The 27,090-nt window shown below is 42.8% G+C and overlaps 1 protein-coding gene across 1 annotated transcript in view; it reads left to right on the top strand.

Moving 5' to 3' along the window:
* LOC127609237 (gap junction delta-2 protein) overlaps positions 1-13,015 on the top strand; it is a 30,519-nt gene extending 17,504 nt beyond the window's left edge. Inside the window, exon 3 of the mRNA XM_052079076.1 lies at positions 8,616-13,015. Within this exon, the coding sequence (XP_051935036.1) occupies positions 8,616-9,465 (850 nt within the window). The 3' untranslated portion in view covers positions 9,466-13,015. The remainder of the gene's footprint in view (positions 1-8,615) is intronic.
* Positions 13,016-27,090: the final 14,075 nt, after the last annotated feature.

The following is a 27,090-nucleotide window of genomic DNA, read 5'->3' as shown; positions in this document are numbered from 1 at the left end:
ACCTCAGCTGCTCTTCTCCCTTTTCATTTCCACAATCACGTCTTCTTATTTCTCACTGTCAATGACTTCCTCCACTTTGCCTCGACTTCTCAGTCTAATCCGATTTCACCGCCCTCTTGTTCAACACTCACTGAAATTTAGCCTTGACACATATGGTGTGGTGTGTAGTTTTTACAGTTTGCAGAACTGTACAACATCATAATAAGCGGCACGTCTATTGTATGGACTTTAACAAAACGAAATGTTGTCCATTATTAGAAGCGGCTTTGCACAGTCAGAACATTATACATGATGGTTGAGAAGTCATTTTGCCCTTTTTGTTCTTTTTTTCGTTTTCAAAATTAACAGGCACGTTTCAATACAAAATACATTTGCATAGTGACTTCCTCAACACCCCGTATAGTGAAGCGGGTGTCGAAACTAATACAGTGTTTATTCAGAAGGGGTTCTTGTCTCCCTCCAATGTAGATGTTCATTCAAGCCTCTCCTCTGACTCTTAGACAAATGGGGAGTCGACTGGGTAGGCGGGAGTTTTACTGTATGGGTTAGGATAATCTCAAGCTATTTGAATGCATTAACAATGAAAAAAAAATCTAATGCAAGAATCCTCCCTTGGCCCAGTCACAGATTACATGCAGTGGGTTTGCGTGTTGAAACGATTACATAATTCATTCTCTGTGATGAGATTTTCTTCCATTGCTGATTTCCTTACTGCCCCCCTCGATGTCTCACATACTGTCCTGGCACCCGGCAAGTTTGTCTTTTAATTTAAGGAGATGTCGTCTCAGCCGCACTGGATTTTTTTTTTTTTTGGGTGACTTTATAATCTTTTGATCCCAGTCTGGAGCAGATTCATTCTTGAATCTTGAACACAATTTGATGTCCTTTTTTTTCCCTGAAACCGGAGAGTGGAAATCGTTTGTAATCACCATCTAGTTGATGTTGTATTGCTTGTGATGAGACACGAAATGTTTTTGTGTTTTGTGCTGCATTCTCGCATTCTATAATTGGGAATTATCTGTACCAAGTTTCTTAATGCAGTCGTGACAAAGACCCCCTCCCAGCCCCCCCTCGCCCCCATTTTTATTTTTTTTTTTGCAGCCCCTTTACTCTTTGTCTTGGCAGCTCATCACAGGTGGAAAGGCTGACATAAAAAATGCCCTCATAGTTTTCCACTTTAGAGGTCATGAGTGGTCTGTCGTCGTGATGAGCATGTCAACTGCGTGCGCTCACGTGCTGCAAAGGATTATCTCCGCCCTGTGAATCCACATCTGTGCCACACAAGACTGGCAACACGACTGTGATTGGTAGATTTCCCTTCACACTTCTAAATTCAGTCCAACTGTTTTCTGGCAAAGTCTCAAGTTCAGTGGCCAGGGCCTTTTCCTGAATTCACATTTTACAAAGTAGCAATACAATTGTCTTCCTGTACAGCAGGATCGTTACTAAGAATTATCTTTGGTCGTTTGATGTGCTTTTTTTCCCCCTGCCTTATTCACTTCCTGTGGGTAATGCGCTTGTGGGAAATCAACAAGCAGCAAAATTCAACATTTTTACATGTTATAACTTAACAAGAGATGCCTTTGCCATCAATCATATTATCATAGATCAACTGAGTGTTCCCAGGTCATGCAAATATGTGTGCAGGCACTTGTTGGGGGGCAGAATTTCTCCCAAGCACCATAAAAAGACACCTTGCATGCACCAGTCACACTCACGATGTGATTTCCTTGGCGCCCTTTCCTTGGGTGGAGGACTTAGTTGCCTCAATTAGCAGGGAAAGCACAAGGAGGTCAACAGGAACAGCCAGACTATTTCATCCACAAACACAAAGGAAACTCAGTACCGCTTCACAATAAATGCTTAGTTAACAGAATTGAATTGAATTGAATATTCCACGCCACAGCCCTGTGTGCCCGATTAATTTTGTTCTCCAAATTCAATCATTGTTAAATTTTCTCCCAGTTTATCACGGTATCGATGACAAACTGCGGATGGGTGAGTGTGCTGAGACCAGGAGGCTCAAAGGCACAGTATGCTTCCGCTCGCAATCTAACCACAGATGTCAGCACATACAGCCTTGCCCGATCGCATTCTGATGTCGACTCTCACATTTCCCACGTTCGGGCAACGCTTTCTGCTACGGCCCTGGTAGAGTTGAACGAAGCTCCCTTGCTGAGCTCAACTTCAGAGTCGAGCCTCTTCGAGGGGCACCGCTCAGTGCCACCATTAAGGTTTAATTAGTGTGACACGTGCAATGTCACGAGAATGTGATGTCCATCAGCCTTTCCTTCACGCTGTGTGTGTGTGTCTGTGTGTGTGTCTGTGTGTACGCACATGTGTGGTTTTGAGGGGGCTCATATAGATTGCACCTATGGTGGTCTCCCACATTGCCCATTGCAAAAAGCAGTCCTTCCCGCGACACTAGTTAGGATAAGCGGTTCTGAATGAATGAATACACACTAGTATACTGTTCACCCTCAGTATCGGTCGATTACTGGTTTGACCGTTTTACCAAGGGTTTATTAAATCAAGTTATCAATAGCCCCTAAGACTGCATGCAGAAATCAGTGAATGCGCTACGTCTTTGAAGTTAATGACAAGAGTCCAGCAGTTTTTTTGTCCTTCCTCTTTTGCTGTAGAGGGAGGGGAGGGGCGAGCAGTCACAGGGAGAGCGGTGGAAAGTTGGGATGGAGGGGGACAAGAGAGGATCAATGCGATCACTCCTGCTTACAGAGCCTTTTTGAGGTGTTGATACTGTACATGTGCATTGTCCGAACCCCCCCCCCCCAAACACACATGGTGTTAGTGGGTACGAGTTAACATGAGTAGCATGCCGGTCTGTTCCAAAAAATAGATTACAATTAATGGGGCACTGACTACTAAGATGAATTGAAAGAGAAGAAGAAAGTTTTTCTTTCTGTCTTTCTTTCCATATTTCCTCCTTTCTTTCATGTCCATCCATCCATCCATCTATTATCTGATCCGTTTATCCTATCAACGCTCATGGGCGTGCTGGAGCCTATCCAAGCTGTCTTCGGGCAGTAGGCAGGTTACAGCTTCAATTGGTTGCCAGCCAATTGCAGGGCACGCATAGACAAACAAACATTCGTGTTCACATTCACACCTCGGGGAAATATAAAGTGTTCAATTAAGCTACGATGCATGTTTTTTGGAATGCGGGAGGAAACCGGAATACTCGGAATACAAAACCCATCCAGGCACGGGGAGAACATGCAAATTCCACACAGGAAGGCCACAAACCAAAGTGCAAAGTAAGGCAGACCTGCTAACCAATCACCGACCGTGCCGTCCCTTTTTTCATGTATTTAAGCTTATCTTAACTTTCTAAATGCACGCTCAGGTTTTTGTTGAATTTTTCATGAAATAAAATCATCTGGATCCAGGGACTCTCAGGTTTGGCGAGATGGTAGAAGACCCAAAAAGCAAGGAGGCAGCAGATGCAGGAGAGTAGAAGAGGAAGAAGAGTGTCCACGCTCACGCTGCGTGTGTGCACCGGGCGTCAATCACAACTTAATTTAGTTCAACTAAATTAAGTGTCAGTGCAACACTTACAAATTATAAGACGAAATTGCCCAAAGCAGGTTGACGAAATGCATGAGTTGACGAAATGCATGAGTCGACGAAGCGCTGTGTCTGACAGGCTCCCTCTTTCAGCATCACTCTACAGTAGATTGAACATTAGTGTCATAAGTTAGTTAGTTAGATATCCTTTATTTGTCCCACACTGGGGAAATTTACAGCCTCCAGCAGCAAGAATGTGGGTAGAAAGAAGAAAGAAGAAAAAACAAACACCGTCCAGTAAGTGCAATATAAATACAAAATGGATAAATCGCAGTGCTATTTACAGTTGTTTTTCACATCACACACATCACATCATTTAATTATTAAGTCAAGTCGAGTCAAGTCAACAGTATTAAGATAAGATAAGATATCCTTTATTCGTCCCACACTGGGGATATTTACAGCCTCCAGCAGCAAGAATGTATGTAGAAAGAAGAAAGGAGAAAGAGAAAAAAACAACAACAAACATCTTTCAATTAAATACAATATGAACACAAATGGATAAATCGCAGTACTATTTACAATTTTCCTTCACATCATTTAATTATTATTATTATGATTGTTATTTTTTATTCATCAGCCTGACAGCAGTCGGTGGGAACGAGCGTCGGTATCTCTCCTTCTTGCAGCGCGGGTGTAACAGTCTCTGGCTGAAGGAGCTACCAAGTGCTGTCAGGGCGGGCTGGAGGGGGTGAGAGGGACTGGCCATCATAGCTTTTAGCTTAGTTAGCATCCTTCTGTTGCCCACCTCCTCCAGAGTGTCAAGGGAGCAACCCAGGACAGAACTGGCCTTCCTGACCAGTCGCTCCAGTCTCTTTCTGTCCCGGGCTGAGATGCTGCCTGACCAGCAGACAATGCCATAATGGATGGCCGAGGCCACCACCGAGTTATAGAACGTCTTAAGGAGTGACCCCTGAACCCCAAAAGTTTCCTGAGTAGGAAGAGTCTGCTCTGTCCTTTCCTAATCAGGGTGTCCGTGTTTGTAGACCAGTCCAGTTTGTCGTCCAGAAGAACACCAAGGTACTTGTAGGAGGTCACCCTCTCTATGTCCATACCCTGGATGTTCATCGGTGCTGGTGAGGACTTTTTCCTGCAGAAATCCACAACCAACTCCTTAGTTTTCCTAGGGTTGATCTGGAGGAGATTCTGCTGGCACCAGTCCACAAAGTCCTTTGTCAGTCCCCTGTACTCCCGATCGTCCCCTTCTGTAATGAGGCCAACAATCGCAGAGTCATCTGAGAACTTCTGAAGGTGGCAGTTTGGAGTGTCGTGTCTGAAGTCCGAGGTGTAGGGGATGAACAGGAATGGAGCCAGAACAGTCCCCTGTGGCGCTCCAGTGAATTGAGTGAGTTAAAAATAAGTCCCATGCCAAATTTGAATTAAGTCACCATTCTGTTATGAGATATCTCACAACTGAATGGTGACTTAATTCAAATGCAAATAACCATCTTACAACAGCATATAGAGTATTTTCGGTGTTCTCACCTGCACTAAAAGACATGATGTGTCCACAACGGGCTCTTTGTCAACACACACAGTACCTGCTGTTCATCTGAAAAAGGTTACCAAATTGATCTGCTTGTGTCTGTCTACACAGCAAGCTAGCCCATCAGTGTGAGGCCGGTGTGTACTCATGTACTCGTGTTTTCAAAAATAAATCTTAGAGAAACAGAAAATAATAACTTATCAATTCAGCATCATAAATTTGATGTTAAAGGGACGCCTGGGCAGAGATGGTCAATTATTCACTTTCAAACTCCGTCAAACGCCGGTAAATGAAATTTACCGGCCAATCAAAAAAAGTTCATTTAGAACCCTGCATGTATGTATACTCACACACACACTCACACACACACACATCATCTTTTCACTTGTATGCACACAGAGCCATAAATCCATGATTAATGTAATGAGGTCACGTTCGATGGGCTATTTAATGCTGTGCACTTTCAGTCACATGAATTAAATGGAGCCATTCATCACGTTGTAATTCATGAGATTCTCATTAAAATAAATGGTGGTGATTAGTGAGAGATGATCTTGAGTAGAAACGGACTCAAACCTCAAGACAGCGCTCAATCAGTAAAAATATCTTTGCGTGCAGTCTGTATTTAGACCGACAGTACAAGTAGAGTGAGACAGCCAACGTTCACGCACAAGCAGTGATACGCAAAAAGCTTGCTGTCGACATGCTATTTGGTTGGCGTTAGATCTGAAAAATAAATGAGGGATGAAAAAAGGGAGAAAAGAACAAAGGGAAGCATTTTGCTGGAGAGAATCCAAACAGAAAGGAGGACTATATTGTGGAAAAAGAAGCGGTTCTAAAAGAAAAGGGGAGAACAAATTTGTTTTTTACATGTGGGCAGTTGATCAGCTGACTTGTCTCTTAGTGCCTGATTTACAGAGATGTCTGTGTCTTCAGTTGGCAATCTCTTTTGAAACCACTAATCTCTTGCGAGAGACAATATTAATGACAACTCGAAACTGTCCCGAGGTGTGAGTGTGAGCGCGTATGGTTGCATGTCTATGTGTGCCCTGCGATTGGCTGGTTTGAGCCGCCTTCTGCCCAAAGACAGCTGGGATAGGCTCCGGCATCCTCCGGCGACCCTTGTGAGGATAAAGCGGATTGGAAAATGGTTGGCTGGATAGAGATAATATTAACTGTTGATCTCACAATAGAAGGCAACTTCTAGAATAGGAAAGCAACAGAGTGGGGGGGGGGGGCACCACCCGCGGGCCTAATAGTTGACGACATGGTGAGGAAATATCATCTAAAGTCCAATTTGAGTTTGCATGTCAGGATGTCTGAATTTGGTGTCAGAATTGGGATAGCTTAGCATCTGTCGTAAATCAGATGGACGTCGGCGGGTGGCCACCGAGGTTTAGTTCGGTCTCCCCTATGCCTCGTTAAAAGTTCCACAGATGAGAGGATGGAAGGATGAAGTTAGCATTTACATAGAGCGCAGAGATTAATTCCTACAATTAATATTGCGTACAGTACTATTTGTGTCAAGAAATCATGTATGAAGCACACATTGTATACTAGCCTCATGTTCATCTGGTCAGTTTTACAATTTTCATTGCACAGTCCCTTTGTTGTGTTCTGTTTATGTTTGGCGCCGTTAAATATATTCAGAGCTGCAGTGAACACAAACCCGAAGAAAGAAAAACAAAGCGGATCTGAGTCATGGGATTGCCCAAGCGCGGATATTTTGTGGCATTTTCTACCCTGCTGATGAACTGAATTTTTCTTCCCTGGTTCTCATCAGGATGAACAGTGGCCAAGAAGTGACAGCGTGTCGCTCTCCATCATAAACTTGGTGTTTTCCATTTTCTTTACCTCTGTGATCTAGCACTTTTGCTCTCTTGCTGGTGAAGGGGATGCTTTCCCTGACCTTTATTCAGAGTACCCCCCCCCACCCCCCATTCTTATGCATGGTGCATTTCTTTCAGAGCTACTTGGTGTCTCAACCGCCTCGACAGAGCGGTTGGAGAGTAGGTCACAAGTCAGTCAAGATCTTTGTTGACTAGAGTGCACCGCCTTCCTTTGCAAAGTCACTGCGGTTTACGCACTTTCGTTAAGTGGTGCATTCATCTGCTAGAAATTACAATACTAGAAATAGTGTCTGATTGCTCCCAACCTGGACCTACGTTTATGTTTATTGTTTTTTTCCCCCCAACAATCATAATGCCTCAGGGAACGTAGAAGCGACACAGTAAAACACTCAACTCGATCGCAACTGAAACTGCTTTGTTTGTTTTACGTTTCACCTCTCATCCGAGTAGGCGTCATCCGTTCTTCCAACAAAGCTTGGTTACGACGACACTAGCATGTTTCTTTTTATGTATGTCAGACGTACACAGCCTTTTGCAGTCTTCTGTCGACTGGTTTCCCTTCTTGTTACACTCCATACTCCGCAAACCTACGAGCATCTGATCTGTTGCTGCTCACCAGAAAGCAAAAGATCATGGTTGGTCTGTGACCTGTCCATGTGAAAATGCCGCAGGATTGTTGAGGGATTTACCGTATTGGCCCCAATATAAAACGACCCTCATTATAAGACGACCCCCTTTTTCAAGACTTTTTGAACACCAAATTAATTTTTATACAGAAAATAATTACAGTACATCTGAAATAACTTATTATAACACTATGTTTGACAGAAAAAGTATGTTATTTTGCCTCATTCAAATCTTAATATCTGAACCCCTTGATATGTAAACTAAAGTGCAATCACATTCGTAAATGAATGGCTTCTGGTTTTTGAAATGTAAATTACATCATAACTTCTCAGCTGCCGGTTAATTAACCTGGCCGGTCTTCGACCCACTTTTCTCCAGATTGTCGCTACGTTTCTCCATTTTCTGTTATCTCTTCTATTATTTTCTTCACTTTTCTTTCTTTCCTCTATTTTTTTATTTTTCTTCTTTGTACTACTGCTATTTTTATTTTTATTCTTCGTGACAGGGGATCACTTTGGCCTGGGGAGTCAAGTTCAGCATTCGCGTCAATGATATCTGGTGCCATCTAGCGTCGCCAATGGGTATAATGTCTAGACCCTGAATATAAGACAACCACCACTTTTTCAGTCTTATTTCAATGCAAAAAAAACACCGTCTTATATTCGGGCCAATACGGTATATAGCCTGGCACTATTTTTTTCAATGGTTGATTTTGGTTCTGGGCTCACGCTATGAAATCACTGCGTGGACGCAGCTAAAATGCTATTAATTTAAAACAAAAATAATAACGTGTTAGGGTTCTCTGAAAACGCTTACTAGATGTGAATAGGCCCTAGCAGAGTCCGAAGGACGGCGCAACACAGGAAACAAACTAGACACCGTGTTCTGCATTCCATCAAATGCCCATAAAGGCGTTACTAATGGCAGTTCAATGGTAATGACCAAGCAGTGGATTCTTTCCAGAGGTTTTCCATTTCCCTTTAGGTAAACCAAGATCCAAATGATTGATTATGCAACAAAGAAGAACAAGTCATTGATTTCCTTCTTTTTCTGTGTTCCTTCTCTAGGATCCTCTTGACAGTGGTTGTGATCTTCCGCATCCTGATCGTGGCTATCGTCGGCGAGACGGTGTATGAGGACGAGCAGACCATGTTCATCTGTAACACCCTGCAGCCGGGTTGCAACCAGGCGTGCTATGACAAGGCCTTTCCCATCTCTCACATCCGCTACTGGGTATTCCAGATCATACTGGTGTGCACGCCCAGCCTTTGCTTCATTACCTACTCGGTCCACCAGTCGGCCAAACAGAGGGACCGCCGCTACTCTTTTCTCTATCCCATAATGGATCGGGACTACGGTGGACGGGATGGAGCACGGAAACTCCGCAACATTAACGGAATTTTGGTTCAGCACGGCGGTGACGGCGGCGGTGGGAAGGAAGAACCTGACTGCTTGGAGGTCAAGGAGATCCCCAATGCCCCGCGAGGCCTCACACACGGGAAGAGCTCCAAAGTACGTCGACAAGAAGGGATCTCTCGTTTTTACATCATTCAAGTGGTGTTCCGTAATGCACTCGAGATCGGATTTTTGGCAGGCCAATACTTCCTCTATGGCTTTAGCGTGCCTGGGATTTTTGAATGTGACCGCTACCCGTGTCTGAAGGAGGTGGAGTGCTACGTATCGCGGCCCACGGAAAAAACGGTTTTCCTGGTCTTTATGTTCGCGGTGAGTGGCATTTGCGTGGTGCTCAACCTGGCCGAGCTCAACCATCTGGGTTGGCGCAAGATAAAAGCGGCCATCAGGGGCGTCCAGGCCCGCAGGAAATCCATTTGTGAGATCAGGAAGAAAGACATGGCGCATCTGTCCCAACCGCCCAACCTGGGGCGCACACAGTCCAGTGAGTCAGCCTATGTCTGATGTTGAAGAGTAGAGGAAGAGGAGTGGGATGAACGTGAGAATGTGACAATGAAGTAATTATGATTCGAGTGCAACGAAGATACCGCAAAGGCTCAAACCGGATGAATCACTCTCTGTGATGACGGAACGACACCCGAGCAGCCACCTTGGTCACTTCAAGAGTTCATTCAAGAAATGGAAGACTCCAGAGACACATAAAGACAGAAATCACGATGAACACATTTTTATCTCATTTTCGAGAGATATTCTAACTACCATTTTCTACTACGAGCTCTCTCTGAACTGGGAGAGACAAATGCTCGCAGGGCTGGACAGGGAACAAGCAAACGAGGCTGCTTTGTGTTATTTGGGGACACTGGGGGAGAGATGATGGCAGTCTCTTGACGCATCCCATGGTGCTTTTCTGGACTATCTCCGCTTCACTGAAAAAAACAAAAAAAACAAAAAAAAAACAAAAACGGATGGATGGAACAGAGATGATGAGTGGCAACAGCGCGAAAACAAGGAACGGAAGACCTGTCAGAGGCACGATAGGAGAAAAGAGTTTGTGAGTGTGAGAGACTAGGAGGGGGACATGACGCTCTGGCAAAACGTGAAAGAGGGGACCAGAGGGTGCGTGGATCCGTCGCTTCCTCCCGCGGCTGAAAATGAAGCCAAGCGAGAGGGAGCTGCTTCTGATTATCGTCATCCCCATCCAAGCCAAAGCCAAGAGAAGAATGATGGTGTTTATGTTTTGTCTCTTGGCAAAATATTCTTCTAACACAAACACAGCTAGTACCGTGAGCACATTTTTTTTCCCACTCCTCTTTCCTATCTCTCGCTCGCTCTTACACCAGAGTTGGCAGCTATGTAGCGCCGAGGGGGGCTTCGGATGACAGTAACGACCCTCGCTGCTCTCCTTCTACGTCGATGTTGGAGATGAACTCATGAACACATGGACTTGGTGTTGTAAATGTTTGTCTCTCCCAAAGCACAAAGCAAACGTTCCTCCTCGCGGCGTTTCAGGGTGCTGAGGGTCGAGGGAGATCCCGTCCAGAAGGACGCGTGGGAAAAGGGAACAGAAGGAGGACAGAGGACTTGAAATGTATCCAAAATATCACAATGGGTTCTCATTTTCTTTTTAGAATGCAATGGTGCCATCAGTGAGAGACCGATTTATCGCTGAAAAGATGAATAGAGTATATGAGTGATATTTATCCATTTAGAGTATATCCAAATAGATTTATTTATCTTTATGTGTGGGGCGTTTGTGGCATTGTTTTTTTTTCCTACTGTATGAATTGTCTTTTTTTTTAATGTTTCATTTTCATTTTTCTCAATCTTTTTCACTGATTAAACTGTTTAATCGGCACATGGAGGGAAGGGTTATGAGTTTTGTTTGTTTGTCCATCTTTTTGAGGATATGCACCTGATTTTGTTTTACCCAATGCTTTTACATGTTTTTTTTTTTTGCTTGCTAATTTGCATTTCAAATGCAACGATCCAATTTAACATGTAGTTTTCCCACAGAGAGCCTCGATTTGCGTTGTCAAAATCAGCTGCACGGGGTTCAAGCAACTAAACTGAGGCCTGGAAGCCATGTGAAAAAGGCATGTTTACGTGATGCAACGTTATTGAAGCTGTTGTTTGGAGAGGTTTTTTTTTTTTTTTGGTGCAGTGAAACCCGTGAGCGGATTTCAGCATGCATGCAATGTAAAAGACAACTCAGAGAGCGCTCTGAAAGTATCAGAAAAAAAATTCAAAGTGTTGCACCTTGATTTATCAAGACAAGTGGGAGAGTGGTGGACTGAAGGAGTTTTGGCGGAGAATTGCAGTTTATGGGGCTATATTGGCGGTGTAGTGGATAGTGGTACTGCCGCACAGCCTTATCCATTGTTAGTCTTACTGGTCGTCGGCCTACTTATGTCTAGTTGAAAGTGAAAAAGCTCCCATTAGGACACCTGTTCATTACATCGACACAACTGAACCAGTCTTTCGAAATCGATATGTAGAAAAACTGAAGTTGATTGGAGAAAAAGACGAGAGGGAAAAGTCTCCTCATTTAGAATCACTGCCGGCATCAGAAAGAATACTTTCTTATCTCCAGCTGAGCGATTAGAGCAACCGTGACCCTAACCAAGTTTCTACCATTGAGCCTCCACTGTACTTGCATTAGATTTCAAGAGCGCTCTAATTCAAGACTGTTTGTAAAACCCCCAACCTGAAGGGATCATTTAGGAAGATAAATTACTTTGCTGAATTGGAGCCAAAACCGTCTTGGTGGTCCTTTGCAAATTGAATTGCTTTATTACTGCCTTCTGATTCTATAGTCATATTGAAACATTAAATGCCAACATTGTGACTCTAAAGTATACAGGATTTCGTTTCCTCTTAATTCTGTGAGAATAGGAGCATACAGTACAGAGCCGTGGAGCGATTACTCGTCCATTCTTGTACCTCAGTGAGCCACCAACAATAGTTGTCCTGAATGCAATGACTCATGAAAATTATCTGAAGTCTTTTCTTGAAAACATAAAAGGATGAATTCAACAACTGTTGTCCAACATCCATTAAAATCAAGACTGCGCGCTTAGCACGAATACAGTCAGCCTTGTAAATGTGTGTCATAACACAACATGGCCTTCTCTTGTCAACAAGCACACGCTCCAGTCTGTCTTGGAACGACAAAGGACAAAGGATGACGCTTAAATCTCACTTCGCCACTCACTCACACTCTCATTATCTCTCTGGTTCTTCCAGGTGATTATCCCCAGATTTAGACTCTTTCCAAGCATCTTGGATACTCCTCATTTGGGATTGATGTGCTGTGCTGGGCAGATACGCTGACAAGTACACTCCAGAATAGCTAAGAATAGAGTTGGAGTCTTGGCTTGCTCCTCAGTTCGAGCTCGCACTTGTAGTAAAAGGCTTATCACTGACCTTGAACCTTAAAGCCAAGCCAATGTCCTGTACTATCTGCAGCTCCTTCTGCAGTCACCACCCAGAACTACTCTCATCTCCGCAACGCAGGTCACTTCTGGCATCCGACTCTATTTTTAGAACATGATGGACACACACGTTGAGCTTGGCGTGCAGCTGCCTAAGATTCTGTCATTGTGAGACGTAAAAGGACACACCGGGGAAAAATGTGTGCTTTGTCAGTGGTCCACCACTACCCAAAGCAAATTTCTTCCAACATTCAACTGCTCTCCAGACACAATCCGCTTTTCTATTTGTCAATGTGAAATTATGCAATTTTTATTTTGGGGGGGAGGGTTGGGGGAGGGGTCTCATTTGCTTATCTTTTCGACGTGTGGGTTTATGTTGTTGTCTGTTGCTCTTAATGTGCACTAACATGTCAAAAAAGGAAAGTTTTTGTATGTTAAAGAACAAAAGATACAAATATTAACAAGAATGGAAAGCCTAAAAGACTCAAAGAAAATATGTGACGTTGCCTCCCTTGCCAAAGCGATATGCAACATTTGATTTTGATTTTTTTTTTTTAACTGCATGTGGAATGGATAGATTAAGCATGTTTCTGTTTCCTTCAACAATAACTTTTAAATATACAGTATATATATATATATATATATATATATATATATATACAGTATATATATATACTGTATATATAAAAATATATATGTATGTATATATATATATACACACACACACACACATACATACATATATATATATATATATATATATATATATATATATATATATATATATATAGTTTTTTTCCGCAAGCTGTTGCATCACAATGCCAAGTGTATATAAATGACCGAGGTGTTCAGACGGTGCAGACGCAATACCAACTCGGTGATTGTAGTTCAACAGACACCCAAAAGATTTGGATAACCCCAACATATTCCACTTTTGACCTTAGGATGCATATGAAAATACCTTTAAATGTATTGTACAAGAGGTTGGACTTTATGAGTGAATAGGTCCAGCAAAACACAAGGTATTCACGACTATAGGTATGCAAACTAGACCAGAACATTCCAGGGTTCAGCTCCCAGTACAATGTCGAATTAAGATACAGTTTAAAAATATATAGAATTTGTTGGACAGTTTTTTTTTCAGAAATGATTATTGCAAAATGATGGTTTCAGTCCAACAGGCTCAGGAAAAAAAGTCACTTTGAAACAAAAATCACTTTTATTGATATAAAAGTCGAGTAAAAAAAGATTTTGGTGTATTGGTGCTACTGGGTTTCGACGTCACCCAAAAAACTAACGTCACTGTAGGCCCAATCATTTGTTTTCCCGTTTACAAGTGCTAAGCATGTGTCCTGAAAATCAAGCTCTTTGCCTTGACTGTTACAAAAAACACAAATACTCCACCAATTTCTTAAAAACACCAACTCCCAATCAGATTCCTCAGGAAATTAGCACGTGTCATTAACAGAGAGGCGCACTCTGTTAACATGTTTCTATCCTTTATGCCACTGCAGGAAGAAACCCATGAAGGCCATGTTTCCACCAAGCAGTTCCCGTTTTTTTTCCATGATTCAAAAATTGGGAAGACATACCACGTCACTGTTTTGAGGTACTCCCATTTGACACATTGCAGTCTGAGAGAGTCGCAAGGAATAATTTGAATTGAATGGGAGGGATGGACTATCCCCCAATATATATTTATACAGCCGCGTTGCTAGAATGCGCTTTGGTGGAAAGGTGGCTTAGGGAATTACATTGCCAGTCTTCAGGGTTGTCAGCCCACGAGCAGACATCCAAGGGCTTTTGATTTTGATACAAACATACTAGAGCCATCGTTGAAGAGGGGTGGAAAAAAAATTCGGAGCTCTAAAGACGAATCACTTTTATTGAATATTTTATTAAGAGGATGGGGGAAGAAAAGGGAAATGAAAACTCTGTGCTGGAGTTTCAGATGGAGGCCAGATTAGCTGGGTTTCACCTCTCACTGATCAGTAATCTATGAGACTGACAAGAGCGATGACTTGATCTAATTACAGTGAGTGGAAGATTCCGGCACGGTGGATTTGATTGAGGACTCCCGTGCCACATGCCACAATCACTCAGGCTCAGGAACTCGATTGGGACCTGGAGTCCTTTCAATTTCAGGACGTTCATTCCTAGAAGAAACAAATCCAAGTAGGGAAATGAAAAACATTTTATACTGCCCCAGTCTCCAAGTCCAATACTGTACTTGGACCACCCTTGCCTCACTACTATGCACGCATACGCACTGTGGGAGCAGCTTCCCTTACAGTGAGGGGTGTGAAAACCACACTTTTAGCCAATATTTGGCACCCCGCAAGTCATAAATATTTAATAGGATATAATAAATGACAAAAACAAATCTAGCCCTTGAGATGTGAGCATAGTGTTTGTAACCATTATGTGCAACACATGTACATAAATGAAAAAGATTACTTCATTTTTTTTTTTAATGTGATCATGAATCCAACATACAAAACACATTCTTGGGGTCTTGGTGAAAATCTCTTGAACTGCAGATTCTGAAGTGTACTGTCCGCGAAGAACCTGAAAGGTTTACTGTATATTTCTGACTGGTGTTCTGTATGTAAAGACTGAAATAAACCTTGAATGTTACATCATGCAGGATGCGCCGCCTGATTTATGACTTGTGTGTATCTGTGTTCCTCATTCTACTGCGTGTACGTGTATACGCCTATGTGTGTCTTTCAGAGATGATACCATACCCATGTATTTTTTATGCAGCCCTTGTATTGATGCCTGTGAATGCAGTGATGATTTAAAGCTGAGCAATTTAAAGCAAAGAGCTCCTCCGCGTCATATTTCAGATATTTCGAAACTGAATAGGTGATACTAAAACCTTTCAGCGCGATTAAATGCCTTCCACCATGGCACTGATGAGACCAGAGGAAATATACCATGCGTGTTTGATGTCCCCCCCGCCCCCTACCCCCAACACAGTGTACTAGTGATCTACTGTATATATGCAAAACTCCATGAGAGCTCCTGAAATATTTACATGCATGCACTGTATGCAATTTATTTCATTTACTGCGCTGTAGTATGTTTAATGGCGAGTCCAACACCAACCCACCATTTTTTTCCAAGGTCACATGATGGCTGCGCCGGACTGGGATTGAAGGCTCGTTGCCACGGCGATAAACCAACCGGTAATATCTCTAAGCACAGGCAGGATTAATCTGCTGACAGATGGCTGGCTGCTCAGCGTCACTTCCTGAAAAAACAAAAAACGACACACGTACACACTAACGGACGAGTCATTTTCAACATCACCTTCCTCATATCCTGTATTTCACGATTACTGTCACCTTTATGTCTACAGTCAAGCAATGTGCAACAGTCCGTAAGGGGCGCTATATCTTCTGATGGCACCCTGTCAACATTAGCGGCATTATGTCGGGCCACATCAGCGTCATCCTCTCTTTTCTCATTCACCACCATCTGAAGCACCTTGGTCATGACTAAAAACTGCCCCGACTGGATATAACTTACTGTTTGTAAGATCTGAACATCCTCCCCATAAACACAGAGGGAACCGGTAAATTGGAATTCGCCCCAAAATTGTGCAATTTGTAATTCAATCAACATTTTCTGAAGAAAAAAAATGTCTCAAACGGTAGACAAATTATACACGTCAACCAACAGTTTTGTATTACTTCTTTTTTGTTTGTTTGTTTGTTGGGCATCTTCAGGCAAAGAGATGAAATGTGATGGATGAAAGAAAGCAAAGGACGCAACGCACCAAGTGGACAAAAGGTGAGACTGTATTTGTCTTGACGTGAAGCTTCAAGCTTTCAGCTTTTTTTTTTTGCGGTTTTGTGACAGAGGCCAAATGTGCATCACCAATGTTAAGGGTAAGATTTTTTTTTCCAAGTTTGAAATGTGTCCAATTATTATCATGTTCTTTCCCCTAATATGTTCTATGCGACCCCAGGATAGGGTACACATGGTATTCTGATTTTAAAAAAAATTCTGGGGTCTAAATTTAGCAACAAATTCCATTGCTTTTCATCCATCTCAGGCGACGGCCGTTTGGCAACTTGCTGTGCATTCAATATGACTTCACAGGTGCTCAGGGCTCAGGTAATGACCAATCACGGCTCACCTGTTTTCTTTTTAGTCATGTGACATTCGCACATGTATATACCGGTAAGTGCTTCTGTGATTCTGTGTTCACATTTAGCCTTGGTGTGGTCCCAAAAATACAAAAAAATTATGTGATTTTTTTTTGTTGTTGTTTGTTTCCATTTTGCTTGTTGTAGTTTTTATTATTTTTTTCATGTCCTGTGATTTATTTATTTATTTATTGGGGGGGGGGGGGGGCTTTTTGTTCCACTCCGTTGGTGCCTTCCTTCATCCATAGCTCCGACCATTCCTGACAAACATTGGTTTGGCTTCATTTGTCGTTTCAGCCTTGTTACTTTTAAGATCCCCATACTATATTAACTACTACTTTATACAAAACTATTACCGTTATGTGTATGTGGGTGTAAATGAATACCGTATCAAAATGCATGTTATTCTAAATCGCAATGCAGGTATTTTTCTGCAAAATTGTTGAGTATATAAGCGAATACGTTTTCATAATTCATAGTCCGGTTCTGTTTCTTTGTGAAGTTTGCATGTTTTCTCTGTGCTTTTCTATCGGATTTCTCCAACTGCTCTCATTTCTTCCCACACTCCAAAAACATGCTGCGGATTTTACACTGTCCGGAAGTGGAATGTGAGCATGGACGGTTGTCTACATGTCCTCTACAAATGATTGGTGAATAGTCCCGCATGTACCATTCCTCTTGCCCTAAGTGATAGGGTCCTGATTACCCACCGTACTGACAAGGACAACCAGAAAAAAGAAGAAAAAAAAAGACGGAATTCACGGTGTTTGTAAATGACAAAATTCATATTCAATTGTGCAACTCTCTCTTATGTGAACAGAGACTACACAATTATATATCTGACATGTATTGACAAAAATTATTGTGCACTCACTGGCCCCATTAGGACCAATTGCATGACGATTCATTCATTCATTCGTTCATTCATCTTCCGAGCCGCTTGATCCTCACTAGGGTCGCGGGCGGTGCTGGAGCCTATCCCAGCTGTCTTCGGGCAGTAGGCGGGGGACACCCTGAATCGGTTGCCAGCCAATCACAGGGCACACAGAGACATACAACCATCCACGCTCACACTCACACCTAGGGACAATTTAGAGTGTTCAATCAGCCTGCCACGCATGTTTTTGGATTGTGGGAGGAAACCGGAGCACTCGGAGAAAACCCACGCAGGCCCGGGGAGAACATGCAAACTCCACGCAGGGAGGCCGGAGCCGGAATCGAACCCGGTACCTCTGCACTGTGAAGCCGACGTGCTAACCACTGGACTACCGGGCCGCCCTACTGTTTGTATTTACATCACTCAAGCTTGCAGTCACGATCAAACCAAAGAGGCTGTAACAATAAAAGCTGAACAATGAAGCTGGACCATAAGTCAAAATATATTCTTGATGGTTTAGTGTTTAGGCGGCCCGGTAGCCCAGTGATTAGCACGTCGGATTCACAGTGCAGACGTACCGGGTTCGATTCCAGCTCCAGCCTCCCTGTGTGGAGTTTGCATGTTCTCCCTGGGCCTGCGTGGGTTTTCTCCGGGTGCTCCGGTTTCCTCCCACATTCCAAAAACATGCATAGCAGGCTGATTGAACGCTCTAAAATTGTCCCTAGGTGTGAGTGTGAGCGTGGATGGTTGTTCGTCTCTGTGTGTCCTGCGATTGGCTGGCAATCGGTTCAGGGTGTCCGCCTTCTACTGCCCGAAGACAGCTGGGATGGGCTCCAGCACCCCCCGCGACCCTAGTGAGGATCGAGCGGCTCGGTAGATGAATGAATGAATGAATAACAAGGTACCGGTGCTTTTCTCCTCTGTTGATGACGAGAAATTATTGAAACAGCTCAATGTGCAATGTTATTAAAAATATTAATCATGCTGCGAAACGAAGACCTTTGTATCACTCATAACTGAGCAAATTTGTCAGAGTAATATTATGCACATACAGTATATGGAAAAAGAACAACTAACCACAAGCACACTAAGCAATAAAAGAATTATTACCCTTGATCACATTCTTCATCAAATGTTGCATATTTAAAATCGTGATAATGACCCGAAGTGAGAAAATAATGAAACACAAACAGCTTTTCACTACATTTTTTAAATTTAAAGCATGTTTGGTTATGTTTGTCCATTTTTTTTCTGTGTCTCAAATGATCCACTGGCTCTCAAAATGCTGCTGAACATGATGTGACAGGGCCGTGGGCAAAGTAAGGATGCAAGCAAGTCATTACCATATACATGAGCTAATATGTGACATTGCACGTGAGAGCAAGAAGAGAATCCGTTAAGACTAAGTACAAATAAAGAGCACAGAAGTGGTGGGTTGTTGGCGATGCTTGGCGGGAAGCCGAAGGAGTTGGGAAGTCGTAACTAGAGGAGATGGCTTTTGGGATAGGGTTTGTGTGTGGGGGGGATTATATGACTCGTTTGGGTGAATATTGACACATAAGGGGATGTTTGACAAGTGTTTATTGAACAAGCCATTCATGCTTATGTTCTCATCTTTGTTGTTCTTTAGCTCACATCATGACTGTGATACTATCGTTCTGGGGATTTTTGTTATGTATTGAGGTGCCTTGGCTGTAGAGTACTTTGGCAATAATGTATGTTTGTGGAAAATGTCAAATAAAAAAATTAATACAAAAGGAAGGCTTGAGGAGGATGAAGACACGGATGAATCATTTTTAGCAGGATCGAGAGACAGATGCTAACACTAAAGATGAAACCACTGGCCAACAAATGCAAAGAAGGAGAAAGTGGAGGCGGTGGAACAAGGAAAAGCCGAAAGGCAGATTGCAGCCATGGCAATAGAATGAAAGCACTTCAAGATCACGAAATGATTTTGCTGCCTTACAATGAAGGTAGTTTAAGAATAATTCATTAAGTGTTTCAACATTATTACAATCACGGCTTTATAGAAAAGTCAATATTAAAGAACTGGGTACATCCGGACTGGGTGCCAGCCATTTGCAGGGTTTAGAGAGGTGAAATAAGCATTCACCCTCACATTTACAGTACATCTATCAAGTCAAGTCAAGTCAACAGTATTTATAGAGCACTTTCAAACAGCCATCCCTGCACACAAAGTGGATGTCAACATGGACAAAGTGTCAACGTGGAGCAATTTAACATGCACAATAAACAGTAAGACAAATCGTAATTAAGGTGGTAGAAAGCACCAAACAGTAAAACCAAGAACAAATCTAAGTCATGCTGAGTCGAATGCCAAAGAATACAAGTGAGGAGGGTTTTGAAGATGGGCAGCGAGGAGGCTTGCCGAATGTTCAGTGGGAGGTCATCGACAATTTAGAGTCTTCAATTAACCAAACGTTGATAGTTCAGTGGGTAACACGTCGACCTCACAGTGCAGAGGTACCGGGTTCAATTCCAGCATGTTCTCCCCGTGCCTGCGCGGCTTTTCTCCGGGTACTCCGGTTTCCTCCCAAATTCTAAAAACATACATGGCAGGCTGATTGAACACTCTAAATTGTCCCTCGGTGTGAATGTGAGCGCGGATGGTTGTTTGTCTCTATGTGCACCACGATTGGCTGGCAACTGGTTCAGGGTGTCTCCTCACTGACTGGCTCCAGGCTCCAGGACCCCCCTGCAACCCTTGTGAGGATAAAGTGGATTAGAAAATGGATGGATGGATCAATTCAGTTCACCAAATGTTGATATTTTTTAAATTTGGGTGAAAGCCGGAGTACTCGGTTAAACATAACGCAAACATGGAGAGGACATGTGAGCCGCTCAAAGGAATTCATTCATTCATTCATCTTCCGAGCCGCTTGATCCTCACGAGGGTCGCGGGGGGTGCTGGAGCCTATCCCAGCTGTCTCCGGACAGTAGGCGGGGGACACCCTGAATCGGTTTCCAGCCAGGGCACACAGAGACGAACAACCATCCACGCTCACAATCACACCTAGGGACAATTTAGAGCGTCCAATCAGCCTGCCATCGATGTTTTTGGAATGTGGGAGGAAACCGGAGCACCCGGAGAAAACCCACGCAGGCCCGGGGAGAAAATGCAAACTCCACACAGGGAGGCCGGAGCTGGAATCGAACCCAGTACCTCTGCACTGTGAAGCCGACGTACTAACCACTGGGCTACCGGGCCGCCCCAAAGGAATTCACCCGCTTCCATATTTGAAAATAAGAGCCTCTTACCAGTGATTCCAACACGCTGCTATGCCTAAACCAGTTTACCGCTCATAAATACAGATTTTCAGACAGACAAGCAGGGCTGAGGACAAGTGGTTTCGAAACAACGGGGGTAAACGTGCTGGCCGTTCTGCCTGGCTGAGTCTCCTCTGTCTTCAGGGGGAACAGCTGAGGAGGAGGAGAGGAAGAAGGAGAAGAAGGGAGAAAAGGAGGGGGAATACAAACAAAGAAAAGAAGACAATGGAGAAGCTGTAACGGGAATTTGGGAGGCCAAAGGGGCGAGAAATCAGGAGTGAAAGATGACGAGGTTCTTCATCGAGGATGATGAAGTGGCTGTCAAGCTGTTAAGTCCAAAGTGGCCTTCGGAGAGTTGAGAGGTACAGTGAAGAGATACAAACGGATGGCGGCCGTGGAGGGAGCATCGCCAAAGTAGAACTAAATGGGAAAGACGGAAAAATAAGGAGGCATGGTAGTCAAATGATATTTCAAAGGCAAGCGTAAGAGGCATTGTATGACAGAGAGGCTTTTGGGAGAGGAGCAGAGAAAGAGCGAGAAAAGGGTAAAAGAAGGAGAAGGGGTGGAGATCGTGCGAGAGTGATTGTGAGATGGCGAGGCAGTAGCTCAGGGCAGGGTGAGAGGAAGTGATGCGTACACTGAGAGGAAGGAGCACATCTCGGCGGCACGCGCCAATCAAACACCAGCCTTCCTCTCGTTGACCGCCAGCACAAGCACACTTTATTACCAGCATGCGCATTATGAATCAGCCAAGGGTAACCCCCAATACACATCCATAACGTGGACACGCAACACGCACGCAGGTCACTTGGCAGCCACTCCGCGGTATGACACTGAGTCCATGTCTGGTCTCATCTGGGAGCGCCATTGAAACACAACCGCTGTCGCTGGAGCCCTGCACGCATGACATTTTACACAACTCTGAAGTGAGAAGTACACACGGGACTTACGAGTTCCACATGAACTTTATATCTCACACCAAGAGTCACAACAACTGGTTTTGACAGGAGGGCTGAAAAGAATCCTCGAGTTATTCGGGTGGCCGCTTATTTACGTGCACGCTGTTAAGAAGAAGCCAGGGTTATTTATTGTGTTTGTGTTACCAGAGAGCCGGGGGAAACCCCAAACAAGTGGCCGGGAAAACATGAAAACTGCAGGTGGGAAGGCCTGAGGAATAAAAACTGTTCATTGACTTAGCCCAAATTGGTCAAGGAGAAATATTTGATAATGTCAAGGTTCTTCCTGGACCGCACATGCCTCATTGGGGGAGCCTGTCAACAAAGTAAAATAGGCATCTATTTTCTAATCTGCTTTTCCTCATGAAGGTTGTGGGAGTGCTGGAGCCCATCCCAGCCGTCTTCGGGCAGTAGGCGGGGGACACCCTGAATCGGTTGCCAGGCAATCGCAGGGCACACAGAGACGAACAACCATCCGCGCTCACACTCACACCAAGGGACAATTTTAGAGTGTTCAATCAGCCTGCCATGCATGTTTTTGGAATGTGTGAGGAAAACGGAGCACCCGGAGAAAACCCACATATAGGTATGGATATTTTTAATCAGAGAGAGAAAGGAATAAAATATTTTAATTTGAAAGGAAACAAGAGAACAAAACACTGGGCAGCCAAACCTAATCAGTGTCCAGGAACACAAATGTGAACATAGGAATTTGCCACATTTTTTTAGAAGCATCGAATAAATGGTGGCACATGGAAACTTTATGACTAATCCTGATATGTATGATTATCTAGAAAGATTTGCAATTCATACACGTGTGATAAATTCCTACTTTTCTTATATAATCCAGCAGTATGACCTTTATGTTGCTAAACAGGCATCATATGGCTCTTTGTGATATATGACATCAATATTGCATATTCAACCTGACACGCCCTTTAAAGCAGCTTCATTCTAAATGCCTCCAAGTGGCAAAGTACATACAGTAATGGTAACATCATGAGCACACGAACTGCAACTACTTTTTCTGGATTATTTAAAAAAAAAAAAAGATTGCAAGCATCTTTTAAACAATTGATATCAGCCAGAACAACGAGGGCTCTTTGCCCCTACTTCTCTATCCTCAAACAACTCGGTTTTGAAATATGTCTCAATGAATTATTGAAAAGGACTGTCAGAGGCTGTTCTTTGTTTTGTCTGCAAAGTCACCTCATCTCAGGTTGAACATCGCCACATTGATGGGTAGTGGACAAAGGACATTATAAATGGTAGAAATGATGGTTAAAAACGTATTTTTCAACCTTGGATGGAAAAATGCTGAATGAACTCCCCTCACTGTAATAGAGTTGACAGTTTCGAGGAGATCAATATTTGGTAACTTAAAGGGACAGTGTTAAGAAATGTTTGATTTTTCAATGTTCATTGATTTTAAAAATGCACAAAAACATTTTAGGACATAATTGTACCATATGTTCTGCACTACAAGGCACACCTAAATGCATTTTTTTCAAAAGCGCCTTATAATCCAATGCGCCTTATACATGGATCAATATTCGGATTTCTTGGATGTAGTCCTTTAAATGTTCTGCAAAGCGCTTTGTTACAGCTGCAGCAGTTGTGAAAGCTCTCTAGCAGTGGTTCTTAACATGGTTTCAATCGAATCTTTAAATCGGTCTTTAAAACGGAGCCTTGGATCCTTCACTATCAGCTAATGAGAGTCAATTAGTTTGCTGCAAATAGCAAAGGAAATTGTTTCCGGTATTAATTATGAAAATGCAATGCCAAATATTTTAATGCAGGGTAAATCTATGCATTGAGGGCAGGAGAGGCAAGACACCACCAGAAGGCAGGTCGGCAGTGTTTTCTCTCTCTCTCTCTCTCTTTATTTCGCATGTGTGTGACTGTCTGACTTCCTGTTGTGTTGGCTCCCCTTTCCAGGGCATATGCCATTTTTTAGTTGGTCTTTGGGGGAGAAATTATTGTGCTCTTTAAATTTTGACAAGTGGGTGCATATGATCAGAAAAAATGAATCGGAGCACTACTATTGACCAATTCAAGTTTGTGGGCTATTAACACTCTATGTCAGTCGTGAAGTTTTCATAATGAGTTACAAAATGAATGTTGGATGACAAATACAAAAAAAGTTTGTAGCGCTTGTATTAGAATGAAAAGAACCCCCCCCCCCCCCCCATCGCGCCCCCACACAGACACACGCACATGCACACACACAAAATTCCACGACTATATTTATGGAAATGTAAGTTTGAACTGTTGGCATTGCAGTTCTTGCATAAACTCACAGTGAAATCTCAAATGGGCTTCACAGATAGGGTGCCTGCGTTTCCTTCCAGATTACAAAGGGACATGGGGACAGTGGATATTGGACAGGAACTGTGCTTGCCGCTCCTGGACAGTCTCTGGATGCTCTGGTGCCATATAGTGACAAGCACACATATACAAGCCTCCCCACAGGCATATATTGTATATACTGTATCTGTGTACTCGTGCCGCCATTCACCCCCATCTCTTTTTACTCACATTTCCAGTTCCAATCACAGCCTTTCCACGAACACATATCACACAAATCTACAAAGTACGACACATCTCTTTCCTTATGTAATCCCCCAACTAGAGCTCATTACCAAGGCTTTAAAGCTTCAAATCCGTCACTTCAACTCCAATCCCTGCCACTTTGTTTTGGGTACACTGACGATGATGCTCACAAGCTTGTAGCATTCACCAGGCAAGGAAAATTGCTGTCACTTTTTTCCGTTCAGCATTGACCAAACCAACACGAGAATGTTAGATGGTTCTCTGTCAGTTGGTTTTCTGTCGTTTTTCTGTACATTGCCTTCTTTAGGTTTCGAGACAATTCCAGCTGATTTTGGGAAGGCGTCAGGGTAACACTTGTGATTGCTCTTATAGACAGCCTTTTTTGTTCTTTTCCTTTGACTTTTTGACTCCCAGTTTTATCCCCCATTTTATGATGAATCTATTTTTAATTGTCGTTAATGTTCTGTAAAACTGTATTATTGATACATCTTTGTTTCTATACAGTATATTGTTCTGTACTACGTTGTTATTAAAATAAAAATAATAACATGAAATGTGTCTTTGCTTTGAGTCAAGGATTATGGTTGACATTTGTCCTTTCCTTTTGTAAAGGTTGGTCATATGTAACCTATGCTAAAAGTGGGTCTAAGCTTGCCTCGAGGCCCTGTTCTAAAGCATTTCTAGAAGTTGAACAAACTTTGCTACACAAGTGCTTCATTCCTCTGAATGCATACCTGTCAACTCATACGATTTAGCCATATTTCATACGGATTTTGTGGTGAATCTTACGTATATGGCCGTATCGCACTAATCATACGGATTCTGAAAATGTTCGTTTTTTTGTTTGTTTTTTCCCCCCCTAACAGGTAGTTCCGTTTGCTTTTGCCCAGAATGGTGCGTGTCTACTCGAATGCTTTCATTTACATTTCCAAAGTAAATATGAATGGATGCTGTAACTTTGAGCCGATGGGTCAGCATTTGGAGTTGGTGAAAAAAGTAACGCAGGAATACAACTCTGAACACAGTAATGCCACTAAGTAGAATGATGATTAAACATTAACCAGACATTGTATTATGGAGATCTACAATAAATATCATTGAAAATGTCGTTGTTTTTTCTGCCATTATTTAAAAATATAAAATGCTTTGGTATGTTCTAAGGATTTTTTTGGTTTATACAGGTTGGCACTCCGAAAAGTTGACAGGTATGCGAATGATGTCACTCAGATAGAAAATGACTGTTTTGAAGCAAAAAAAAAAAATCGAATCAGAAAAGGCCCATTGTGTATTTAGTTTGCAATGTATTCAATAAAGGCGGCCTGGTGATCCAGTAGTTAGCGCATTAACCTCACAGTGCAGAGGTACCAGGTTCAATTCCAGCTCCAGCCTCCCCTGTGTGGAGGCTGATTGACCATTTTAAATTGTCCCTAAGTGTGTATGCGAGCGCGGATGGTTGTTCATCTCTGTGTGCTCTGCGATTGGCTGATAACCGGTTCAGGGTGTCCCCTGCCTACTGCCCGAAGACGGCTGGGATAGGCACCAGCACCCCCGCGACCCTTGTGAGGATGAAGTGGATCGGAAAATGGATGGATGGATGAATTTGATGCCTTCTTATCAATTTAATATCAAGCATCTGGCATTTCACTGAATAATTAACATCATGTTTGGCCATGTGACCTGAAATCTTAAACCTCCTGCCTAGGTTCTATGTGTGTATTTTCACGGGATTACTGCGTCACAGTTTTGTTACTTTTTTTGTTTGTTAGTTTTTTTGATGAAATGATTGAGTTGTCCGGATCAATTCATTACATAATTACATAGGCTAGACACACTAATAGTGCATCCTTAGATATTCATATACTAGATATAACATAGAGTAGTTTCGTCACAGGTTCCTTTCAAACTCTTCTGTTTATTTATTGGTTCCCACAGCTTCCAAAGGTTCCTTTTCCATGACTGCACATTTTTCCTACTTCTGCGTCTGTAATCCTAGTTTTTCTTTTCCCCTGTTGAACTTCTGTTTCCACCCACATTGCATCCATCGTGTAATATTTACTATTCTTATACCTCTACCCAAAACATCTCCGCCTATGTGTCAATATGCTGACACTAGGTGACACCGAATTGTTTCAAATGTGGTCCGATTGAGTTTTTGCTGTATGACTAGCTTTCTCAAGAAAGAAGCTCTGCGTGTCAGCAGTAATTCCACATAGAATGTTGCTATAATCCACATGTCCATTAATAATTCTTCCCCTTTAGGGTGATGGAGTGAAAATGCATGGAGATGGACAGATGAGTCAGTTGCCTTTTCAGAAGGTAAATGAGAATGTCAGAAAGAAGTGCAAAACGCATAAATGAACCATGAGTTTTTGGTCGGATCGCAGAGATTGCACGAAACAACCAAGAGAGATTTCATAAATGAAACTGTTTCCACACAATGTGTGATAGTTCAAACAGTGGACCTTGTGTTTGACCCCTGAAGATCAAATTCAATCCAACCATTTTCTGTTGATGCTCTCATTTGGATGCAGAACAGTTTTGCACCACTGCACCTTATACGACTTCAAAAATAAACCTTTTGATAAATTAATAACCCACTGATCTAAACTGCTTTATTATTTTAGTCATGATACATTTTATTTCCATACAGCTCGTGCTTGCGTTGGATCCCATCATAATGTTGTGGCTGTTTGGCGGGCACCGCTTTCTCTGCTTATGTGGGACACGTATTTACTGATGCATGTGCATAGATTGCCTGATAGGTGCAGATCAAATAATGTTTGGGGAGTCTTTCCACACTCTCCAGCAGATTCAAAATGAATTGCTCACTGTTGTTGTGCGTGCCCGTTGGCTTGGCTGAGAGAAAG

Source organism: Hippocampus zosterae, chromosome 10 (assembly GCF_025434085.1).
Source record: "Hippocampus zosterae strain Florida chromosome 10, ASM2543408v3, whole genome shotgun sequence".
Classification (NCBI taxonomy): Eukaryota; Metazoa; Chordata; class Actinopteri; order Syngnathiformes; family Syngnathidae; genus Hippocampus; species Hippocampus zosterae.
Note: the sequence above shows the minus strand (reverse complement) of the source record. Positions and strands in the feature narration are given on the sequence as shown.